The sequence below is a fragment of the Phyllostomus hastatus genome, unplaced genomic scaffold (genome assembly GCF_019186645.2).
Source record: "Phyllostomus hastatus isolate PE091 unplaced genomic scaffold, TTU_PhHast_1.1 phas_scaffold_78, whole genome shotgun sequence".
Taxonomy (NCBI): domain Eukaryota; kingdom Metazoa; phylum Chordata; class Mammalia; order Chiroptera; family Phyllostomidae; genus Phyllostomus; species Phyllostomus hastatus.
Window position 1 is genome coordinate 28427612 of NW_025334041.1, and position 16810 is coordinate 28444421.

The window sequence follows — 16810 nt, forward strand, 5'->3', positions numbered from 1 at the left end:
ACAATTTTAAGAAACATTAGAGACCAAATAGTGATTTAGGCCTGATTTTCCCCAATCTCTTCGCCAATATTCCCTTCTCATTCCCCAATAGAAGGATGCATCATCTTCCATAATTGTTACTTTCCTGGAGAGACCATCCTTGCCCACCAAGTAGGAAGTAGTTCCAGCCCATTATAGTCTTCCTGTGCTTTTTTCACAACCCTTGTCCTAATTTAATGTGTATGCTTATCATCCCTTGCTGTTGTACTGTTGTAATGTCTCTTTCCCCCACAAGTCTGTAGCTTCGTGCAGGAACAGATCATGACAATTTCGTAAGCTGCTGAAATAGTCATTTCTTAAATAATCATTGTCTGTTACATAGCATGTTTTCTCAAAGTTTGCTGATCATTTTTAAACTTTACATATTTTATAGTCAAATCTGTTTATCTTTCTATCATGGCTTTTCAAGTTTCTCTTAATGTAATTTTTATAATTTTATTGTTAATTTTTTAAGATTTCATTTATTTATTTTTAGAGAGGGAAGGGAGGGAGAAAGAGAGAGAGAGAGAAACATCAATGTGCGGTTGCTGGGGGCCATGGCCTGCAACCCAGGCATGTGCCCTGACCGGGAATCGAACCTGCGACACTTTGGTTTGCAGCCTGCGCTCAATCCACTGAGGCTTAATGTAATTTTTTATTGCTTCCTTGGAATATGTTCCTACAGGTGGAAAGTTGAATAAGCATCTCCTTAAGTGTCTTGATGCATTTTATCTAATTGAACATGCCCAGCCCCCTGGCAAAAGCGTGACTTGCCTTCTTAAAACTCTACCAGTGGCCTTAGTTTATTAGGTTTTCCAGGCAAGCTGTCTGGAACTCATTTCACAGTAGGTAAGCATGACCCTGAAAACTTCAGGAATTGAGTGTCTCAGCAGAGATGCTGGGCTCAGCACTGTGTACAAGGGGGAAACTTTAGTACACCCCTCTGACCGTTAGCACCAAATTATTTGATAGTCCTCTCAGAGTTTACTTTTACTCAAATGAATGCACAGATTTGTCCCTACCATTGTTCCCAAATAATTCCCTTTTCTTTATTTCTGTAGCAACTGGATCAACTCCAAGATCTGTGTTAGCCTGAAAATATGTCACTCTCTTTCCTGGTCACTTGCTTAACATGGTACAGGTTTTCCCTGCTATCCAAAAGTAGAGTGTTTCTATGATACTTTTCATAAGCTGAAGTAGCATTAAGCAAAGAAACAATTACCATGAATTTATATGGAAAAATCTTTGAGACTTCCCATACCCCAAAATAACCTATCGAATCATACCAAATCCACTTAATTACATACAGTTTTATACTAAGTGTAACACCCTTATAAACTCTCTTAGGCTTTTCTGATACCTTAGGATACATCTTGTTAACAGATGCACAAAATAAATTGAGATGAAGCACAGCTGCTCACAGACACAGTTCAAAGCTGTGCGGTGTGAGGCTGAGATGCTGAGTGCAGCTTCCTGGGAAGGAGCTTGGTGGTGCCGTCACGTTGTTCCGAGTATGTGCTGCCTCTGTACAGCTTGCTGGGAAACAAAAACTGAATGCTATTTTCGCTTTCCTTCTTTTCTTACAAAAGCAAAAATCCTTTCCAGATTTCTTTCAGTTACAGAAAACAGGTACAGGTTTTTCATAAAAACAAAGTGGTGTAACACAAACTTTCAAACTTTCGGAAAGCAAGGGATACCTGTCATTATAGTGTCTTAGCCAACTGGGTAAACAGCTTGACCCGGCTATTCCAGTCCAGCTGCCATAAATGTTGCCAATTATAACACCAGTTCCCGTCATAGAGAAATGACATTAAAGAATGTAGTTCACTTCACTGTGAGAGTAACCTGATAAATATTATTGGATGGGATGACACGGAGACAAAATTTTGGTGACCTCAGTTCACATTTAGCCCTTAGCCATCTCTGTGACTGTCATAGGACTTCACCTGACCTTTAATCATCACACAACTCAGGACAGTATTCCGGGTCAGTCAGGTCAAGCACTCAGTGGGGTTTTCCTAAATTAGAATTGCCTATAATGTATCATTTCCACTGCCTTTCCTCTGCAGATTAAAGGGTATAATTCTTTTTAATATATACTTTTGCTTATTCCAGATCTCACACACATGGTAAGAAAAAGCAAATGCATACTTTTCTATTACTTCTGTTCTTGGGATGTAATCAAGGAAAAAGAAAAGATTTTTACTTTAAATTTACTCGCTCCATCAGAGAGTTTCATTGATTGATTGATTGATTGATTGATTTAGCTTCTGGAACACCTGTTTTTCTTTCCTTTTTTTTCCTTACCAAGCTACACAAATATGTAACAAAGGATTCAAAATACAAAAATATAAAATTACAATAGTATCAAGACCCATTTTCAAAGGGAGATGCAATTTGGAACTTTTCCTATGTGTCCCCAGCTTTAGCAGCAACAAAACAGGATAGAAATAACAGAGATGCATCTGGCACAGTCCCAGTCCTGATGTCTTTCAAGGCAAGGAGTCCAGGAAGGGACAATGTGAGAACATAAGTAGCTATGATATAATGTCATAAGTGACAAAGGCCATATTTGGAAGAGTAGGGAGAGAAGCAATCAGGAAAAATCTCTTGCAGAACCTAGTTTGAGCTGGGCATTTAAGGCTAGAAAAGAATGTCTTAGGCCAAGATTTGGATTAAGGACATTTTATACAGGGGAACAGAGCCAGCAAATTCTTGATGGAAGAAAAAAAGGTGGGTCAAACTGACAAACTGATCCTTTTCTAATTTTGTTTTTAATTAACAGAATTAAACCCAATAGAAAGAAGCAAATTGATGGCCTTTTATGCTACAGGAAAAAGTTAATGTAGTTTGGGCAGCTCTTCAAGTCTCAGCCAAAAAGGTACTTCCGGTTTCTGATGCGTGCTGTTTGCTTGCTGGAGGAACTCTTCAGGTTGTTTGTTCTTCTCACTGTCCAATGGCAGACAAATCCATACTTTTGAACGCAGCTGATTGGCTACTGTAAAAGCCCGCTCTGAGCAAGGACCAATGAGCTCCCGGAGTCCAAATTCTTGGAAATAGTTTCTGGCTGGGAACGCGTGACATTGAGACAGCCTCGCACTTGTCAACAAGGACGAGTCTGGGCTGGCCCTCTGCCCACGGGATCCGGCGCCGTGTCCCAAGTGGCTGATCCCACATCTACCTACTTTCAGATGCCCACTTCGGCTTCCTCCTAACCCCTTAACCCTCACAGCCTCTTGCTCCAGCACCAGCACACTCCGCAGTGGCTGCCACCAGGGATCGGGGCCCAGAGTTTTTTCTCTGTCTGGGTTGGCCTGGTTCCAGGCTCAGGACGCGTCTCCAAGTTCCAGTGACTCCTCCCCGTTGGAGCTGGGGGGAGCGTGCGGGGGTAACGAATAAAACCGCAGGAGCCGGCCGGTGGTGGCTAGGCGAGCACTGGAGTCTCAAGACACTTGTTGTTCTTTTGACTCACTGCTCCTTCTGACTAGCCGCGGGACTCCTCTGCTCCGTAACACCCCTGACCGTCAGCCCAGACAGAGGCGCACCAGCCCGCCAGCACACCCGAGCTGCTCGCCGGGACGCGACCCGCCCGCTCCTCCGTCGCGGACTCTCTCCCCTGCAGCTTTCGCCCGCAAGTCAGCCCCTGCCAGGTCCTGTGGGCATCAAGATGAAGGCGGCCCGCTTCGTGATGCGCAGCGCCCGCTCGCTGAGCGGCGCCAGCCTGGTCCCCCGCGAGGTCGAGCATTTCTCGCGCTACAGCCCGTCCCCGCTGTCCATGAAGCAGCTGCTGGACTTTGGTGAGTGAGGACAGAGGGTCCGGGCGGGGGCGTTGGGGTTGGAGAGCTTCCTTAACTTTAAGTCCCGGTGCAGGGAGGGCTGGCCTCATTGTTTAAAAAGAATTGTGGTCGGACTTTCTGCCGAAGCCTAGATCCTCGACCACCAGCACACCTTGCCTTCTCCTACATCCACCTTCGTGCTGACAGTTTTGTCTAAGGGTAGAGGCCACTTACGGCTCCGCTGATGCTGGATGGTTTGAGCTCATCTTTCCGTCCAAAGCATCTGTCAAAATACTTTTGCTTTCGGTCAGCATTTAACAATGAATGAAAACTTGACCCCTTCGCCGCACAGAATTCCTTGGAAAAGAATCTAACATTATAAAGTAGCCTAAAATTAATTGAGGTTTTTAGCCCTTGGCCACCCTTCACAGGGTACATCTCTGCATTCCTAACAAATTTCTTTGTTTCTCAGCCATTGAAGTTTTTAAAAATATTTGCAATACTGCTGAAAGTATTTATAGACTTCCCACAACAGTCTTACAAGGAAATTTTCAAGGATAGAAATGTGATATTATTTATTTGTTAGTAATCCGGAAACATCACAACTTCCACCCTGCTCTCTCATCTCCCACTCCAATTTCATAATTGGAGCTATAAACATTGTGGCCTTGATTGAACCCTGCATCTCTCATAACTATTAAGAGCTGTAGGGGTAGTCTGATTCGTGGAAGTGAACCCTCTTAAAAAAACAAAACAACATTAATTCCCATATTGGTAACTTAAAAAAAAGAAAAACACAAGATGATACTTCTGAATTAGCTATAAACTGTAAACCAACTGAGGGTGAAAATAATCTTATTTTACTTTATTTATTTTTTAAAGTATGGAACACTTCATGAATTTGTGTGCCACTCTTGTGCAGGGGCCGTGCTAACCTTCTCTATTGTCCCAGTTTTTAGAATATGTGCTGTGGAAACGAGCACTGAAAAATAATTTATGATATATGTATGTGTTTAATATTGGATAGTTAATGCTGTTCGAAGACATCATTTAGACATACTTGTTTCCCAATACTAAATAAATGTTAATTATTACAGGTTCGGAAAACGCATGTGAAAGAACTTCTTTTGCATTTTTGAGACAAGAATTGCCTGTGAGGCTTGCCAATATCCTGAAGGAAATTGATATCCTTCCTGATCGATTAATAAATACCTCTTCAGTACAGTTAGTTAAAAGCTGGTAAGTAGTAAACCATTCTGAAACAGTCTCTAATTTTAAGATAGTATCTGAGTACGAATTCTTACAATATATCAGTATCATAGTTGGAAAACAGGTGATTTGAATAGTAAATACTTTTGAAACATGTAAAGAATTTTTTATTAATTTTAAGTTATGATAAGGGCAGTTATAAAACTAGAAACTGACATTTTATCCTGAAAAAGGAGATTCTTTCACAATGTAATTTTTATTTCTAGGAGAAATATGAAAACTATTTGACAGTGACAATTTGCTTTGTATTTTAAATCATAAAAGATGGAGCTTGATATTGTAAAAGGAATCCCATCCTAGAAATAAATATGAATGATTGCTATTCATAGAGGGCCTCATCTTTTTAAATTACAAACCAGTTAACAGCAGGCTCTGGGTTCACATCCTGCTTCCTCCTCTTCTTAGTTGTGGAATACTTGGAAAGAGTCTTAAATTCTCTATGCCTCAATTCCCCTATCTCTTACTGAGGAGACTAAAGTATATGCCTTAAAGGGATATTGAGTGTAATTAAATGAGGTAATCCATTAAAAAGCACTTAGAATACATAGCACACAGCCAGAACTCTGTCAGTTATAATCATCTCATTTTATAAATGAGGATACTGAGGCTGAGAGAGCATAGATAATCCAAAGGAGCAGATTTTCAGAGGCTAGAGCCAGGTTACGCTCTGAGGCAGGTTGGCACCAGAGCCTCACTTTAATCTACTGACCGCACAACTTCTCACTCACTGATTCAAGAAATGTACATATTATATACCCATTAAACAATTACAATCTGAAATATATATTCAATCCATAGTATGTACTGCTTTCAAGACTTCTATTCGCCTGTGAATGGATTAGGAAAAAATATGAAAGTTTTCTTAAAATGTTGCTTTTAAGGGCTTTTGCTATTAAAAATACATTTGCCAAACAAAACAGAAAACAAATAAATAAAACAGGAATAAAGAAATAAAAATTTTAATTTAGGAAGTTAAGTATTAAAGCTGTACCTTTTCTTTTGAGATATTGTTTTGCAAATGTCTTGGAGTTTTAATTTTAAGCATAATACTTTCTCTTTTCAAATCGTATGGAAAAGATAGTACTTTCAGCCACTTGTACCTCACTATTCAATTTAAAAACTTAAAGCACACCTGTCACTTTACAGGTACATCCAGAGCTTGATGGATTTGGTGGAGTTCCATGAGAGAAACCCAGAAGACCAGAAAACATTATCAGAGTAAGTTCTATGTGTTAGATTAAGTGTCTAAAACTTTGACTATTTCCAGACATACTCCTGTCATAAATGATATACACACTTATACTCTAAGAGGTAGAAGTGAATGAACCTTACTTGAACCTTCACTAAACGTAAATGTGTTTTGGCTTAGTTTTGTAGATACTCTGATCAAAGTTCGAAACAGAAATCATAATGTAGTCCCTACAATGGCACAAGGAGTCATAGAATATAAAGATGGCTGCACAGTCGACCCAGTCACCAACCAAAATCTTCAGTATTTCTTGGATCGATTTTACATGAACCGTATTTCTACCCGGATGCTAATGAACCAGCACAGTAAGTTAGTTTATCATAATCATGATATATGGAGATGGGTGTAGACTGTAAGCCATACTCTAACTAGACTATTTGGTAGGTCACATTTTTTTGGTCAGTGGTAGTTCTAATCATTATTATATGTTCATATTTATTTTTCAACAGTTCTTCTATTTAGTGACTCGGAGACAAGAAACCCAAGCCACATTGGAAGCATTGACCCCAACTGTGACGTAGTAGCCGTGATCCAAGGTAATTTCTAGGTTTCTTCATTTCCCTTATTGAAAATGTATACTGTAGGTTGACATACAGTTGAGATGACTCTGTAAATGAATTTATACTCAGAGTTTTCCCTTTATGTTTTTATGAATACTGTCATGAAAGTCTTTGTTTTTGAAGATCAGGGGTTTAAACATGCATTTATAATATTATAAAAAATCCTAATATCAGGTTAATGTGTCATATTCTTATGTAGTATTTGATCTCTGATGTGTGCATATTCCTATTGCTGTAACTGAAATACTGTTTCTTCAATAAGATATTAAAATGCATTTTTTCATATACATAAACTTGTACTGTAATGCATATTTTAGCTTAGGGGTAGTGTACATACTGAAGATCACTTGAAAATTTTACTTGGCACAAATTCATTTCATCATCATGGAAAAAAACCTTCTATTCCAGATGCCTTTGAGAGTTCGAGGATGCTTTGCGATCAGTATTATTTAACATCTCCAGAATTAAAGCTCACGCAAGTGAATGGTAAGCTGTGAATAAAATATATTTTAACCTATGTAAAATTCAGTGTCCTCCCACTATGATTAATACTGTAAATACAGAGCAACTTCTGTGTTCCAATTTTCCCTTCTGAATGTGCCTAGTTTGTACACTTTAATTTTGAAACCAAGATTCTCTTTATCTCAACTGGAAGGTTTCAATTGAGCATATTCAGTTGCTAGTGATGACTCATAAAGAAGAATAGTGTAAACAAATAGTTTGGTATATAGAGTAACAATTTAATTCCAATGTCTTAGATTGAAGAAAGATTGCTTACTGCAGAATAGGGTGCAGAGGAGCCAGAAGTAGGAGGAACCACTTGGTAGTGGAGATATCCTTCTAAAGAGGTTACTCATAAGATCTGGAAACAAAGGTACTTTAAATTGCAGTATAAGAAACAAGCCAGTCACAGGAGGACAAACACTGAATGATCCTTACTTACATGAGGTATTTAAAATAAGTCAGACTCAAAGAAGCAGAGGGCAGAATGGTGGTTTCCAGAGGCTGGGAGGAGGGGGAGTGAGAAGTCACTCTTCAATGGGTATAAAATTCTACTTATGCAAGATGAGTAACTTCTAGAAATCTGCTGGACAGCATTGTGCTTAGCAATACTATATTGTACACTTAAATATTTAAGAAGGTAGCTCTCGTGTTAAATGTTCTCACCAAAATTATTTTTAATGCACTATAAATAAATATATACCAGCTTTGGAAACACAGCATACTTTATTTAGTAGCTTCAACTGAAGGGTACTTGAAAAGATAGTCTTCCTACGTTACTGAAGTGATTACATGAGGAATGCGAGACACTGTCTTTATCCTATTCCATAGCTGCTTCTCAAAGCATGACAGCATACTTAAACTGGAATAACATTCTCTTTTTAATTCAAAGTAAACATCTTTTCTGAGTAATAGTTATACATGAACAATGTTCATTGGTGGTGACAGTGAAAATTAAGTTGTTCAAATTATGAGTAGCCTAACTTACGGGTTCTGCAAAAGCAATTGATTGCTAAACTAAAAATAAAGCTACAAATAAAGATTGAAAAATATCTCTAAACATTACCAAAACTGTTACATAACTTCAGATAAACTGCTTGAACTGTCTGATAAAATAAACAAGGAACCCAGCCAGTCCTTAGGTTTTCTGATTCAAACTTCACCAAGGCCTTCACACCAAAGAATAATTCTCCCATTTTTCTTTTCAAACAGTACTATGAGGTTTTCTTTCTCTGTTTTCTTTAGCCTCTTGGTGAAATTTGAGCATATTTAGTCTATAAGATTTGATATTTGTTGATAAAAATCTAGATTAATCAGACATGCTATTTTCCCATTGTTTTCTATGTGCTGCTTCAATTTCCAAATACGAGAATTATAGCTACCTTCATTTCTGATGTTACCCTATAGGCACATTCATTTTTTCTTCTTTCTTACAATGATATTGTCCAGTACAAAAGTTTGGAAAAGAGAAAAAATAATCCATGTAATCGAATTTATAGCACCCTTGTCATGCACTTCATTTGCTTTATACATCTGTAGAGAAATACAAAAACTCATCATAAAGCACTGGGCAGCAACTGTAAAAGCATGTTGAAAATAAGCCAGTTGTGTTTTCTGTTTAAGAGGGAAGGTTCTAGGGTAGGATTTTGGAGTGAGGAGGATGGGGAGTATGCCAATCCTGTTTAAGTCTAAAATATTGGTCAAATAGATATGGATGTTTATTTTAGTGAAGTATTTGTTTACTAATTCTAATGAGTATATTTTTTCTCTTAGCCAAATCTCCAGCACAACCGATTCACATTGTGTATGTTCCTTCTCACCTGCACCATATGCTCTTTGAACTATTTAAGGTATGACGCTTCATCGTGATAGCAGTTCTTTTTTATTAAAAATTCACTGGTTGCATTTTAAGTTCCTTTATCGTTTCTGACTGCACAGGAGCCTCACTCTCTTCTGCCAAGTGAGCTTCTGTGCACCTAAAAGGAGGAAACAGTTAATGGTTGAAAGGGCACATAGAGCTCATTGTAGCATCGACATGCATTTGAGAATGCACAGCATGAATCATGGTGTCTCAGAGCTCCCTATTCCCATTATTTGTTCAGGTGTCCAACAAAGGACTATTCATTTGTGCATTCATTAAGAAAGTTCATGGGGTGAAGACTTCAGGGAATGAGGCCCTGTTTCTTCCACCCCCACAGACTGGTCCAATTCCAAATCCAGAGGTTCAGGTCCACAATTCCTGTAAGTGGTAGGATTGCAACCCGAGTCTAGAATATGCTCAGAGGACAGTCTGTTCCTTCCGTGAACTACTTCAACATGCATATGAATCACCTAGTGGTTTTTTTTTAATGCAAATATTGAGTCAGTGGGTCCAGGGTAAGGCCTGAGACACTGAACTTCTAATAAGCTAATAGGTGTCACTGCTGGTCCACAGTGCCCTTTCTGTGGCAAAACTGGAAGCCCGTGCTTCTCAAACTTCATGCCCCTTAGCATCACCTGGAGGGCTTGTGAAAATGCAAATCTCTGTCCCTGGCAGAGAGTTTGATTCTCTAGGTCTGAGAGTATGCATTTCTAAGAAGCTCAGAGGACGCAGATGTTACAGGTCTGGGGTAGCCAGGTGCTCATATCAGACCCTGTCCTCTGTTCTAACACCAAACTACAACTCTGTTTCCACCAAAAGACAGAAAAACACCCCAAACTCTGTGACACTTCCAAGGGTCATCTGGACTAGGGAGGAGGAAGCCTAAAAAAGTAAAATTTACTTCTAATTCTGATATAACTCTTCTCAGAAGTTACTGTTTTCTAATTTATTATTAATGTTAGTACAATGAGGTATTGAGTATACTATAAATATCTGATCTATTTTACTTCACTTGAGCTAATGATTTGAACTTAATATCAAATAGAAGCCGGAAAGCAGACAATTTGCTGGAAGGTTAGAGAGAAAAAAGGAGTGAAATAAACCGAAACTGTATCTGTATAAAACTCATCCAGTTGTCTGAAAACTTGAGTTTCTTTCCTGTGAAAGGACAAAAGATACTATTTTGTTGATTTGATTTACTTTTAAATTGAATGGTCCAACTCATAGATTTATATTGATATCACTGGCAAAAGTTAAAATGATAATCACATGCAAATTTAAATTTAAATTAGAATTATTTACTATCCTTTTCAATGGTAACAACTTTTTCCCAGCAAATTTTCTAAAAACCAATAAATTGGTTCAGTGATTCACTGGTCATTTGTTATGTGATAGTCTTTGGTGTTTGGGTGTAAAATGTAATGGAAAGACAGAAAATAGAGAGCCAGGAAATGGATGATAAAAAACCATGCATACATTTAAATTAAGCTGACAAATAAGAACCTGACAACTAGCAGAATGGTTTTTCTATTAGACATGACTCCCAGGAGCTTTATGACATGGTAAAATGAATATTTTTATTATACATCCTATGCGACATATTCATAAATGGCTGTTTACAGAGCTGTTTTAACTACTAACCTTAAAGAAATAGGAACTTCAAGTAATTCTCTGTACTGTTTTTATTTTATACATAAAAAACAGATATCTATTGTCTCTCATTCTTCTGCCATTGAATTCCTTCTGTTTTTGTTTTCTCTAGAACGCAATGAGGGCAACAGTTGAACACCAGGAAAACTGTCCTTCCCTCACACCAGTGGAGGTGACTGTGGTCCTGGGGAAGGAAGATCTTACAATTAAGGTAACCATTCTCTAATGTTCTTGTGAGTCCCTCTTGAGAGAATTAAAAAGTCACCAACAGTGGTCTGTCTGCTTTGAGCAATAGCTCAAAGGCATTTACTAAGTGACTTTTCAATGACAGAAAGACATTTTTATACAGACAAATGCACATTGTTTTTAAAGTGTAGCTCTGACGCCTTGTTTGTTGGTTTAAGATTTCAGACAGAGGAGGTGGCGTGCCCCTGAGGATCATTGACCGCCTCTTTAGTTATACGTACTCCACCGCGCCAACGCCTGTGATGGACAATGCCCGGAATGCTCCTTTGGTAAGACCAATTATATGGCAAAGCCCACCCCAGCCACCTGGTTCTAAAGGTAGATCTAGGATGACAAGGAAGTATTTAGGCAAGTTAATCCATTTAAATTGGGCAGAGGGATGAGAGAAAGGGTGATAAAGCAAGCTAAAGATAGTGAAACCACTTCAGGGATCTCTGATTGGAAGCAGAAGGTCTTTATCTAGGTTCTAGGACATCAATATCAGGCAGGGTAGTAACTCCTTTCTACTGTTTGTATTCCAGTGATCACACTACCTCTTTACCAATAACTGATCTTTTTTCTCTAGGCCGGTTTTGGTTACGGCTTGCCGATTTCCCGTCTCTATGCCAAGTACTTCCAAGGAGACCTGCATCTCTACTCTTTATCAGGATATGGAACCGACGCTATCATCTACTTAAAGGTATACTTTAAACTGAATAGGAAAAAAATCACACTTCTGAAAAGATTGCTTCTTTTACAGTCCTGAGTTCTATGGCCCACAATGAAAACCCCAGACTGAGTTCATGCAAATAATGACTACAAGAATTCTATTTTCTGGGTGGTGTGTGTAGATACACTGTTTAATATTTAACGCGGTAACTTACAAACAAGGAGGTGGAGCCAGGCTACCTGCCTCAAGTGAAGCAAAATTGTTGCCCATGAAGCACTTTCGTTTCAGAGTGAGGACCTGCCCATGTGAATTTTTTTAAGGCAACTCTTCTGGCATCTGTGAGAATAGCTGTACTTTTGTTTTACTTCCACTGTGGAAAAAAAGATGCTAATAATGCTCCAGCTTAAAAAATAACTGATATCAAGTTATTCGAGACGTTAGGCTGACATTACAAATCCAGAGAAACGGAAGCTGACTGCTCACAAGTTGTCAGCGGGATACTGGACATTTCTGTCTAAACTGTAAAACCTTGTGCATGTGTTTCTATTTCTTTTAAAGCCTTGGTTTATGTGTCAAGGTCACTTTTTTGATTCTGCTTATCATTTGCCAACTACAGGGTCTGGCACAAATAATGCCCCTATTTTGTTACAAAATCTTTTATTACAAAACCATAAGCATGTATTTCTGTAACATAACAACATCATACTCAAGCACATCATATGACATTTTAGGAGAAATGTTCAAATAAGAACTATAAATTATTATACCCATTTTATTACCTTACCAACCACACTCAAGAAGGCATTACTTCTGCCAGACCCTGTATATCAACTGAAAATATATTTACAGATATTAGCAACTAAACATTAAGCTTCTAGGTTCCCATTCTGTCCCCAGAGAGTTGTTTGCCAAGTGGTTCTTGACCATCTGAAATAATTAATGCATTCATTTCTTAAGTAAGCCAAAGTCTTCAAAGTATTAGGAAAGATTAATAGATTATAGATTTGTAGTATCAGATTTAATAGATTAGTAGTATCAGATTAGAACTCTTTTATCATAGATTAAAAGGTTTTGCTTGGAAAGAAAAGCTTTGCTTTTCAACTCTATCATACCAGTAATGTCTAAACAAGGTACGTGTGTGGGTATTGAACACAAACTCTATTCCCTAACTTAAATTGTACATATACTATTTTATTCCCTATAAGGTAGAGATAATATTTATTTTTTAGTTTCCTTCTATACAGTGCCTAACAGACTATCTGCTCTGGTGCACTCTTATTACTAAACTAATTAAAATAGTGTATTTAAAAAAAATAAAACAGTGTATTTGAGTGGTTGACTACTTACCTCTGAATTTATTTTGAAAAGTCACTTCGACTACAAGTTACGCCATAAATAATTTCTTTGGTTTGACTTCTTTCCTCCCTCTCCTTTCAGGCTTTGTCTTCTGAGTCCATAGAAAAACTCCCGGTCTTCAACAAATCAGCCTTCAAACATTATCAGATGATCACCGAGGCTGACGACTGGTGTGTCCCGAGCAGGGAACCGAAGAACCTGGCGAAGGAGAAAGTGGCTGTGTGAAGACGGACACGCGGGACACTCGAAGGGATCAAAGTGGGTCTGTGCCAGTGCTGCTGCTTTCCGAATGTTTGCGTGTGGGCGCTTCTTCCCTCAAACACAAACACCGGCAACACAAACTCCTTCACCAGAACACTGAGGGGAAGAGGAACAGAGCCCGTTTCTGTGACCCCGCAGAGCACAGAGCGGGACGACAGGAGTTCACAGATGGCCAGCTCTTCATTCTCTCAACATAGAACAATGCTTGAGTTTATATCAAACCCAGAAGGAGATGTAAGCCTCGGTTTTTCATCTCTTTATCAGCAGGAGTGGGAAAGGGAGCGGAGTGAAGACATAAGCTATCAATCTCAATGGACTTACATGTCTTAGATGTCTGGTTGACATCATATTAGTGTTCATTGAACATCGCGTCAATTATACCAGTATTTTCCTGCCTTTCAAAGGAGCAGGGCATATTTCATACTCTATGGCCAGAAATGTATATAAATGCACATTTTGTATATATCTATGTGCTCCAGGGAGGAAAAACTGGTGACTAAAATAACATTCACTTTGAATGACCAATGAGTCAAAACATTTTATTCAAAGTTTTGGCCAAGGCATTGAGCCTATGTAAAAACTTAGAGGAAAGCCTTTTCTGAGAAATACAAGGCCTTTATTATGCTGCTTTCCCTGCCCACACATCACGTAGTAAAAGAACACTTATTACTGCAAGGTGCCTAGTCTCGGGTGAATTTTAAAATATGCACTGAGTTCAGAATGTTGACGGTTGGAGGGAGAGAAGAATTGCCAAAGTGATAACAAAAATATCTCTCATCTTGTTTTTTTTAATGAATGAAACAGTGACCTAGAAAAACTGGTGTTAGGGAAAGAAGTCATTCATTCAGAACCTAACTCAGAAAGAAGGGCCGTTCTCCGCCCTGGGGTGGTGGTAATCCAAAGACACCCATTCTCTAGGTTTAAAAAAAATGTGTTTTTGATATATTCAATTGCACTCTTTACACTCCCGCATTAACGTGTCTGTAGAAAAAAACTTTAATTATCAAATGACTCAAGGACATTAGAATTTAAATATTTCTTGGAGTGTTTTTAACAAGTAGCCTGGAAGTAAGAGGATTTCATGTCAGATGTTTTCTTGGTGAATCATGGAGACTGAGAGTTAGGGAATGAAAGCTGAACTGCACATGGAACTTTGGGGAGTACAGGTGTAATATGCAGGTTGACAGGGTAGTCTTGTACACTACTCTTAGAGAAGGAATGAAAAGACGAAAGAAGGAAGGAAGGAGGAAAGAAGGAAGAACGAAGAAAAAAGGAAGGAAGGAAGGAAAGAAGGAAGGGCATTTTGCTATATTTTCACAAATTATCTCAAGAAATGATCCATATTTTCATGGACAAATTATTGGCAAGAGGATGAATTGGTGTCTTTCAAAACAGTATGACTTCTTCCAACGGCTTTCTCATTCTTGCAAAAGAATAGGTTTTAATGAGATAATAAACTCATGCATCAAATCAATGTTTAAACTGGGTTATGGAAAAAACTAGACTTTCCTGCACTGGAAAATAATCAGTACTGTATTTGTTTTGAACTTAACATTTGTGTTTAATATTGTTACAGCCTAGTGTTGTGGTACTTCTGGGAGTGGCCATACAAGCCTCCAACTATGTTGTGAATTTCAGACTTTATCATCAGAAGTCCTAAATAGTGACTTTGATGATAGGATTCTGGTGTATGCATTTATTGATTACACAAAACAGTTTGATAAGTTATATGAATTTTCATTTTTTACTGAAATGTAAACAATTTTTGTGTGTAAATACTTGTATTTACCAAAGATTACCAAAGCAGTTGGTTAATTAACCCACCGTGAACTATCATGAAAACACTAGAGAAAAAAAAATGTTGGTATCTCAGTAACTATCAGTTGTGTAAATGCAGTTTTATAGAATAGAAATAGACTACATTGGTATTTGTAAAAATTATGAAAGAGATTTAGGATTTTACTGAATAGATACTAAATGTTCAGACCCACTTAAATTATTAATGTATAAATTGTATTTTTGTCTTTAGGCTATGTCCAGAGAAATGTGACAATTTTGATAATAAATATTTTTATTACAGTAATAGGCATAGTCTTGTAAAGTTCTTTTCTTAAATTAATGGTAAAGTACTAAGAAGAATTTGAAGTAAAGAGTCTCCTCATTTTACATTTAAGCCTAATTTATCTACATATTGGGTATAGCCTTTTAGAAGTTTTGAAATAAACTTAAAATCTTAATTTTTAAACAAAAGATAAGTATTTTATAGCAGTCCAGAAATTTCTAATCATTTTTTGCTTTCTTGTGTATGCCCCAAGTAACACATAGTATAAAGTATGTTTTATCTACATAAATATGTTCAATAATTATTTTTGCAATGGCTATATTCTCTATTTTAGTAAATTTAAAGTTTCACTTAATGACTATATTTACATGATAAATACAGTGGAGACCCAAAATAATCACTCAGATAATTTAGGTTCCCAAACAACTTCTGGATTAAATATCTGAATGATAATAAGGTAGAAACAGGACACAAATTACTAAATTAAGTGGTGGTGTTACAGAACAGGGCCAATAGTAATATACTATTACTGAAAGTACCCCCCACTAGGCTTGCATTGTCTGCTGCAGAGGAAAAACATCTCTCAAAACCAGAGATTTGTGAAAAGGAAAGGAAATGTTTATTTAAGGCTATACAGACTTAAAGTAGTGACCTAATGTCTTCATTAAAATATCAAAGTCTTTTAGGATACCCACAGACGGACACAGTCCTTTCTTCTCCCTCAGCCCTAATCTGGGGTACCATATCTCAGGAAAAGAAGTAGAGATCCGTGATTCGGGCTCCCAGCGCCATCAGCTGTGTGGTTGTCAGGATCTTCAATTATCCAAAGTCATGTGGCACCTTCTCATGGCCTGCCAGTAAAAGTCCTTTCACCCTTTTTTTTCCAGGCAAAGTCTCTCCTGCTTCCTAAGCCATGAGGCCAAAGGGAGCACCCCAAAGACATGTGATCCTTACTCTTGCCAACACTGCAGGGGTCCCCACTCTGCCAAAGCTGTGTGGTTCTCTCTTCACATGGCTGCTGAGTCTGGGTTTAAGTCCCTGTGCCAACCTTCCTCTGCACCCCCATGTCTGACTCCTCCTACAGTCAGTTACACCTGCCAGCATTCCTGTATTATTCCAAGATTATTGGGCTGCCATCGTGAGTCTGGGCAGGTGTGGCCCCATGTCATGGAGCCAATCTTCTCCAAGCTCTCACACAGGCACTGTAACCAGGGGGAGCTGCCCCACCAGTTACATCTTGGGTGGAAGTCACTTCCATCCTCCTGGCTCAAAGCATGGCCACAGCTATTTAACATATCTATGCAACCAGTTAAAGGTTATAGTTATGTTAAATGACCATGCCAGAGGTTAGC

General features: G+C 38.3%; 1 protein-coding gene and 1 non-coding gene across 2 annotated transcripts; one reads left to right on the forward strand and one right to left on the reverse strand.

The window, feature by feature from the left end:
- Positions 1-3185: 3185 nt before the first annotated feature.
- On the forward strand, positions 3186-15479 carry PDK4 (pyruvate dehydrogenase kinase 4). The gene is made up of 11 exons (XM_045827318.1): positions 3186-3815; positions 4892-5033; positions 6210-6281; positions 6433-6617; positions 6762-6848; positions 7281-7358; positions 9147-9223; positions 10997-11095; positions 11289-11399; positions 11696-11809; positions 13217-15479. The coding sequence occupies exons 1-11, from the start codon at positions 3686-3688 to the stop codon at positions 13358-13360; spliced, it is 1239 nt and encodes a 412-aa protein (XP_045683274.1). The 5' UTR covers positions 3186-3685; the 3' UTR covers positions 13361-15479.
- On the reverse strand, positions 4672-4777 carry LOC123812242. The gene has a single exon (XR_006784528.1). It is a non-coding gene; the product is annotated as a U6 spliceosomal RNA (small nuclear RNA).
- Positions 15480-16810: the final 1331 nt, after the last annotated feature.